General features: G+C 44.9%; 2 protein-coding genes across 2 annotated transcripts; one reads left to right on the top strand and one right to left on the bottom strand.

Moving 5' to 3' along the window:
- The first annotated feature begins 1,075 nt into the window (after nt 1-1,075).
- sqstm1 (sequestosome 1) lies at nt 1,076-3,804 on the top strand. Its single transcript, XM_085367836.1, has 8 exons — nt 1,076-1,443; nt 1,748-1,843; nt 1,923-2,251; nt 2,328-2,472; nt 2,722-2,790; nt 2,930-3,066; nt 3,196-3,385; nt 3,463-3,804. Exons 1-8 carry the CDS (start codon nt 1,281-1,283, stop codon nt 3,618-3,620), a joined length of 1,287 nt encoding a protein of 428 aa, XP_085223962.1. The 5' UTR covers nt 1,076-1,280; the 3' UTR covers nt 3,621-3,804.
- An 18-nt stretch (nt 3,805-3,822) lies between these two features.
- On the bottom strand, nt 3,823-7,954 carry mrnip (MRN complex interacting protein). Its single transcript, XM_085367848.1, has 6 exons — nt 7,895-7,954; nt 5,889-5,948; nt 5,436-5,542; nt 5,174-5,350; nt 4,214-4,268; nt 3,823-4,104 (listed from the first exon to the last, which is right to left on the bottom strand). The coding sequence occupies exons 1-6, from the start codon at nt 7,952-7,954 to the stop codon at nt 3,823-3,825; spliced, it is 741 nt and encodes a 246-aa protein (XP_085223974.1).
- Nucleotides 7,955-8,419: the final 465 nt, after the last annotated feature.

Here is an 8,419-nt window from a genome sequence, read left to right on the forward strand (position 1 = left end):
CTAAACCACCAGGTCATTCAGTGTTCCCTTAGTGCCAAAATATAACAGATGTTGGTGTATTATAACTGAAGTAATGATGTTAAGTCCTTAAAGTCATATTCATGAAGCAATTTTTATTTTTGTATGATACCTGATTTATATGGATTATGGCTGAAGTAAACTAAAGCCTAAAATACTTAGTCATTTGTTTAATAGTAATTTAACATCATATAATTCACATATAAAACTATAAATTGTGATTTTAAATGGTTTAAAAGCATGTAGAATAGCATATGTAGGCAAGTATATTTCTCCGCTTTTTATTAAGAAGCAAAAACAAAAAGGAAAAAAAAAAAGAAACAGGGCAGGGTTCAGTGGTTGAATCATCCGTCCCCACCAATGCCAAAACCAAATCTACACCCTTGTGGGTAGTGGATCTAGTCTTGTGACTCTGCGTCACCGTCTCCTGTCTGCAGTGACTCAGAGTCAGCTGACTGAAGAGTTGCTGCTGATTGGCCTAGGCTGACAGAAAAACAGTTAAGTTTAATAAACATGAAACGCGTCAAAGATCAATAAATCAGTCAGACCTGAGAACTTGGACACTCGTTTTGAAGTTTTAAACTTTATTTAAAATGTCCCTGAGTGTTTACTTGGTGTTTTTAGAGATAAAGGTTGAGTTATCAGTTGAAAGGTTTTATTGTCCAGATTTCAGGACCAGGTTTAAAACGCTTCAGTCACGTGACCATGAGCATATCTTTGGTTTTGATTGGAGAGTAAGCAGCAGAGCCCGAATGATTGATTTATTAATCCCGTCAGCTGTGAGCTCTGATCAGTCCGCCTAATTATTGATGATTAGTTTCATATCGAAAGCCTGCTCTGTGATCAGGTGTTGAAACCGTCTTGTAAGGATGACTTTGCGATATTTTATCATGAACTTTAAACTGGTCACATGACTCAGGGAAAGTACCTCATTGGAAAGCCGCTGAGTCATTCCTCGGTTGCCATTGGTCCTGTGGGCGGGACTCTGAGAAAGAGCCAATAGAAGGCCGAATCTGTGTTTACTTCCCTGACGTCACAGACGTCGTTTCCCACGTTTGTCGCGGAAGTAAACATAAAGCAGAGCGAGAGATTTCAAAGTGCGTCACAAACTCACCAACTCCCGGACCTGGACACCTCTCAGCGGACATAGACATAAACCCGGCCTCCGGTTGACTATCAGCGAACAACACGCAGACATACACCCAGCCTCCGGTTGACGATCAGCGTACAGAGACACAGGTGTACCCGGTGTCAGCGGCAGGATGTCGGTGACTGTTAAGGCCTACCTGCTGGGGAAGGACGAGGCGGTGAAGGAGATCCGCCGGTTCGCGGTGGATCAGGACGTGTCCTGCAGCTTCGAGTACCTGAGCAGGAAAACTGCGGACGTGTTTGGAAACCTGAACAACTTCAACCTGTTTTACCGAGGTGAGCGCGCGGGGGTTCAGATGAGGGATTTACACTCTGACCGCTTCCTGGATTCTTATTGATTGTTTTAAGTTGTGACTGTGAGAGTGAGGACGTAACGGAGTTAGTGCGCAGGCGCACACTCACCTGACCAGACTCACCCGTTTCCCTGTAAACACATGAAACCGTAATCAGTTGTCGAATTAATCTTTATTTATAGTCATGTAAACGGACAAACACCCTCAAAGTTAGTCTGGAATTATAAAGTCACCTGCAGCCTTTGTAGTTCACCAGTGTGTGACTAATGATGATGATGGTGTTGCAGATGAAGATGGGGACCTGGTGGCCTTCTCCTCTGATGATGAGCTCATGATGGGTCTGGGGTGCATGAAGGACTCCACCTTCCGCCTCTTCATCCGAGGTATGTTTGCAGTTTGTATAAATGTTATTGCTCGCGGTATCCGTCCTCCAGCTGTGGTAATATAGCTTCATTCTTACAGAGAAGAAGGAGCACAGACGGGACTTCCCTCTCCATGCTTTCCCTCCCTTTGCCTTTGGGCCTCCCCCTCCCCCTGCTGGAGGTCCTCCACCTCCCCATGCTGGAGGTCCTCATGCCCCACCCCATGGACCACACATGGGTCCGCCTCCTCCTCATGTGGCCCCACCCTACACCATGCACCCCAACGTTACCTGTGATGGCTGCGATGGCCCTGTGATTGGGACCCGCTTCAAGTGTTCAGTGTGTCCGAACTACGACCTCTGCTCCTCCTGCCAGGCTAAGGGGAAGCACACTGAGCACGCTCTACTGCCCATTTGGCACCCACTGCAGGTGAGTCTACCTGTGCAGGTCTGCAGGTGTCCTGTTCAGGCCCTTCAAAACATGACTGTGAGGCTGTGTTTTACAGTGGTTTCCTCGGGGGAAGTGGATGAAGAGGATGAGACACTGCATGTGGAACCTGAACCAGAACCAGGCTCAGAACCAGGACAACGACCCGGACCAGAACGAGTCTAGCCCTTCCAAACCTGTTGCTGATGCCAACACCCCCTCTGGTGAGTTCTGCCATCTTGGTTAAAGTGATACTTGATCAATAAGTCAGATCAGAGCAGATAAGGTCAGGAAGCGATGTACAAGAGGGAAAATGCAGCAACATTTCAAAATAAAAAGACCACGTGCGGACTGAATGGTCATGACATCAGAGCCGCGTTTGTGTGGCCCTTTAAACATCCTGTCACAGCACTAAAATAATGTTATGTGTGACATCTGTGTGATTTTAAAACATCTTTTATTTCTCCCTGCAGGCTCTCAGACCAACGTGGACTTCCTGAAGAACATTGGCGAGGGCGTGGCAGCCATGTTGAGCCCACTAGGTGAGTGTCAGTCTCATTTAAACAGTTGTTTGATGCTGTAAGGTAAAGACTATGATGTCACTGTGTTTGTGCATGTGAGATGAGTGAACATCTCTAGCTGGCTCTAAAACAGGAAGTGGTGTGTGTGTGCTTTACACAGGTATCGATGTGGACATCGACGTGGAGCACGAGGGCCAACGGACCAAGGTGACCCCACCTACTCAGAGTGGGGGGGGTGAGGGCGATGAGGAGATGGAGCATACGAGCAGTGAGGACGGGGCCAGTCTAGGAGCAAAGGTAACTTTTAATTTTATAAAACCTCAAAGTGCTTCATGATGTAAATATCAGAAGAAAGAACAATCAGCTGATCCTGACGGGACAGCAGGGAGGAAGAACTACCTTTTAACATCTCCTGTGACCTTTTAGCGTGGTGACCCTCAGGTGAGCAAGGACTCTGATGAGGAGTGGACCCACCTGAGCTCCAAAGAGGTCGACCCCTCCACAGGTGAACTGCAGTCCCTGCAGCCCGACAACCAGGAGCAGGGGCCCCTCTCTGAGGGGCAGGCGGGCCCCAGCGGGCTGAGGGAGGCGGCACTGTACCCACACCTGCCTCAAGGTAAGCTGGCATCCACACTCTGTGACTTTAGTTCTGTTAGTACTGACCTCTAAACCCTGCTGACCTCTTGCCCTCAGAGGCTGACCCCCGCCTGGTTGAGTCCCTCGCCTCAATGCTCTCGATGGGCTTCACTGACGAAGGCGGCTGGCTCACCCGCCTCCTTCAGGCCAAGAACTTTGACATCGGCGCTGCGCTGGACGCCATCCAGTATGCCAAGCAGCCCCGCCCACACTAGCACTGATGATATCATCACGATGTCACAACATGCATCTGATTATTTCTGCTCTGTTGTCTGAATGATAATCAATACTGTCCATTAATCAATGTTTCTGTTCTCTTTATTGATCATCATATAAACATTTCTGTGTGAGCAATAAAAGCATGAAGAAAAGCACAGTCTGTCAGAGTCTCCTCTTTAGAAACACACAAATGCACAATCACTCCGGGAGACGTTTAACAAGGAAGTCGTCGTCAAAGTTAAAGTCCTCGCCGCTGTCGAACATGGAGGTAACAGGAAGAAGAGGGCGGGGCCTGCTGATTATTCCAGAGCAGGAGGGAGCAGCGACACCACTTAAAGACCGACTCCACTCACCAACTGCAGGCTTCTCCCCCTCCTGCACCTTTGAGTCAGGGCTGAGGAAATTATCCCACCTGGTGGTGAAGAGGGTGGGGCTACAGGTGTTTATGGTTGAAGGTGTTTGGAGTTTCATACAGTTTAGCTGCAGAGAAGAGCAAAGGTTAAAGGTCAAGTACATGAGGAGGCATTCTGCTCTTCTCACAGTCTGAAGGTCATGGGTCTGAGCGCTGAAGGTGAGCAGCTCTGTTTACCTGTTCAGATGTGTGGACATCCTCTGGTCCTGCTTCCTCGGCTCGCTTCCTCTTCCTGTCACAGGTCAAAGCGATGATTTCAGTGTGATTAGTGATGCTGAACTCTAAGAACTCTTTGTGAGCCACTCATCATGAATGAGTAATGAACTGCTGTTCCTCCAAATGTCTTTAAAAACAAGTCTAAATTTATGTGGGATTTTCTCTGATCCACACAGGCTCAAATATGTACGCAAACCTCCACTGATATTTGGTTTAATGCTCCTTAGCAAGTTCCACATCGACCCCATGCTTCAACAAGCCTCTTTTCTAACAACATTCACACATTCACACTCAGATGGACGCATCGGAGAGCAACTTGGGGTTAGTATCTTGCCCAAGGATACTTGGCATGCAGACTGGAGGAGCCAGGGATCAAACCACCAACCTTCCGATCAGTAGGCGACCTGCTCTACCTCCTGAGCTACAGCCACCCCACAGATAAAGATGAAGGCGGTAACCCCAGCGAAGACTGTTTCCTTGAATCTTATTGAATTGAAACAACTAGAAGCTCAGTGTTCCAACATTCACATGTTAGGGTACAACACATATGCTACGGTAAGGTTGAGCCAGGATGAGATTGGGTACCAAGCCCCAAGTGGGATGGAAGAAGGATAGCTGTGAGAGGACCTGAATGACAGGATCATGGCAAGGCTTGAAACCTGGATCCTCCAAAGATCTACCAGATGACTATCCAGCTGATGCTTGTACAGGTGTTCCTGTAGTTCTTCTTTTATCGTCACTCTGTTCTGGCCAAAACTTTTAAAAATGCTGTACAAATAAAGCTGACTTGACTTAAATCTTTCAGTAACTAAGTTGAGCCGGAGGATCAGAGACGATCCTAAATTAATTCAACAGTTCCTTACCCTAACATTCATGCCTGTGATGATGATGATGCCTCCAACAACACCTGTCAACATTCACCTGTCAGTCATCTTGATGCCATGGAGCTGCCTTCGATTTCCTAAATCCTTCTCCTCAGGCTCTGCCTCATCGTCTTGCTCCACCTCCTCAGGTGTGTCCAAGTATTTGCTCCAGCGGCTCACCGGTTCGTCTGTCTGCTCCTCATCCTCCTGCTGCTCCTCCTGCTGCTCCTGCTCCCTGTAAACGGGAAAGACCTGTGAAGACCTGGTGGTGTTAAAAGACGGCGGGACTACAACACACAGTGGAACTGAAACCTGGTTACCATAGTGACCAAGAACGGCGATCTTGCTCCTCCATCATGGCTCCTCTCATGGCGTTTAGTTTCTGAACGTGACGTCTGCAGTCTGCCGCATTGCCCCGCCCAAACTCCTACCGATCAATCAGATGAGATCGATCAGTCAGAGGATAAACTAAGAGCAGGCTGGTAAATGCAATGACGTCCTCACACTGAGCTGTTTATGTGACCTCTGATTGATAAGAAACACAGTTTATACATTAATGATACCCATGAACCATCCTGCGTGACACCCACGAAGACTAGCCAGAGAACAGAAAGTACAGCAATAAAGGTTATTCAAAGCAGTAGGGTACGAGTGAACAGAGTCAACAGGTGTTTTCTTTCTGTTTGTTAATGATCAATATAAGGTTTAGAACTAAAACATAAAAGCATGAATCGATGATATTGTTATTGATAAAGCGACTGATAGATTCTGACCTTCAGCAATGACTGTTTCTCTCCACACAGTTTACAGCTCCACTTTCTCGCCTTTTTCACCTGTCAGACAAAACATAGGGCAAAGAAATAAATGGACCTCATATTGATCTTCTGATTTTTATCCGTGATTGTTATTGTGATCCGTAGCATTATTGATAAACGATCAGCTGTTAATATCAGTGCCCTAGCCTATGTACCTATGTAAAGTGTTGGAGTGTTTACGCTGTAAGGGTGGCGCTGTCACTTGGTGTTCGCTCTCTCTGGGGTAGAGTATCACTTCCTGTTCCTGTTCTAACACACAGTGGTGTTTTTGTGTAGCTTATCTGCATCTCCAATTTAATTCAAACTTCTAGATAATTTATTTCATAGTGTAATCTTCGCGTGCTTTGTGCAAGTGACAACACTCTGTGTTGATTCACCCGCTAATGGTTTTCACAGTATTCACTCACTAGCTGTGTCCCAAAACGTAGACTGCATCCTTCGGAGGACCCGGCCTTCGCGGTCTACTTGGGCCGGGTCCTAATCAATAATATAAATCAAATTAATTTCAATTACATTTGGAGAAACAAGCAACATTATATTAGGAAGAATGATATAGTGAAGTCATTTGAAGAAGGAGGTTTGAATGCGATTGATTTTGAAGCAATTGATGGTTCAATGGATGTTAACATATAACAAATTCATAGATAAATGTGCCATATCATGTACTCAAAGTAAATTCATTAAAGTTGTGAAAGCCATTCCCCCTGCAATGACTTAGATGGCTGGCCAGTTTAACCTATTCTTCCTCTATAATTTGTGTCCTTAATAATCAATGATCGCCAATTTAAAGGAAAGGCACGCAATAACAATTTTTTAAAGACAATTTTCACCAAACAACTTTTCCCTTCTCAACTAAAAAAAATATTTAGAGATTATAATTCAAAGTTTTTGACTATCTTTCCAATTCCACCTAAAGCAACAGAAAATCATTTTAAAATTTTAAATTCCATATATCCGTCCAACGACTATCTTCAGAAGAAATTCAATACAAACACGCACTTTCTGCAATACTGATATTGAGACTACAGAGCATCTTTTTTATTCATGTGAAAGTTCCAGATCTTTTTGGGATGGTTTTCAGTACTGGTTAACCTCTAAAAATATTGACTGCACGTCTCTAACTTTTCAAGTAATTATTATTATTTGACCTACGAACAAAAAAAAAAAATAGAATTTGGGATTAACAACTTTACAGTCGCAAATTTTTTCATTCACAAATGAAATTACTCCGATTTTTGCTGGCTTTAAATATGAAATCCTGCTGTGGAAGGCTTCATTAGACAAGTGTAACCTAAATAAAGTTCACACCTTACTTGAATTTTTGATTCAGCTTTTTAATTGATGTAGCTAGATTGTATGTGCGTACCTTTGTTTTTTACTTTTATATGACAGGTCACCTTACCTATGGAAGCCCGTTTCCACCACTAAAAAAAAAAAAAAGGATATTAACTCGAAATTTCGACTTATTTTCTTGAAATTTTGACTTCGAAATTTCGAGTTACAGATCCTTTTTTAAAAAAAAAATTTTAGAGGCTGCTTTATGCTGTTTCTGGCCTATAATGTTCTTTAAATGTTCTTTGTTCGACGACTGCTTTGTCCTTAACCACTTATACCTGTATGTAACTTTTTGTTGACATGTAAATTAAGAGCTTTAATTAATATTTTGTTTGACAATAAAAAAATAAATTAAAAAAACTCCTGGGATATCGTCACGTGTCAGCGCCACAGGAGCACCTCAGGTGACTTTGATTTTCTGGCGTCACACAGGTGAGCGTGGATACGGGTGCCTAATGTTTTGTCCACCATCACTGATGATGACTTCATGTTATAAACAGCGCGCGTTCACTGTGACGTCAGTGTGAGCCATCTGAGAACGGCTCCATTACTAATAAATACACTGATTCTCCAGCCTGAGAAAAGCACCTGCATGCTAACCCTGTTAGCCTCACGCTGTCCGCTCTCACCTGTTGCACCTGGAAGCTCTGACAGCGGAAACACCTGACGATGTGAAACTCCTGACCCATGGCCCCACGGTCCCGTTCTTCCGGTGTCCGTCCGGACTGTTCAGTTTTCGCGGGTCTGTTTCAACCCGGGTTCCACGTCACAGCTTGCGTGACAGCAGTAACGGCCACAGTAAGCGCGCCCCCTGCAGGCCGGAGGATGACGTGTTTCGGGGGCGACTCGAGGGGCTCAGCTCCCAGTCACATGTCAGGCGTATGTGGTCTTCTAATTAGTATTAGCAGAATATGCTGCTTGCTAATGTCGTCTGCGCCTCACATTTGAAAACAATTCATTCAACTGGGACACATGACAATGCCGTCCCCAAAAGCAGCCTTCTTAGTTTGAGGACTTCAGAATACTTTATTGATCCCTGGTGGAGACTTAATGTAGAGTCTAGGAAAAATCTCAATAATATACACAGGTTTTATAGTGGACCCTTTAAATTCAGCTCAGTTTAATTTATACATCATCAAATCACAACAGCAGTC

The sequence above is a fragment of the Diplotaxodon limnothrissa genome, linkage group LG2 (assembly GCF_057381915.1).
Source record: "Diplotaxodon limnothrissa isolate DT_005_m linkage group LG2, D_limnothrissa_male_GT1.1, whole genome shotgun sequence".
NCBI lineage: Eukaryota > Metazoa > Chordata > Actinopteri > Cichliformes > Cichlidae > Diplotaxodon > Diplotaxodon limnothrissa.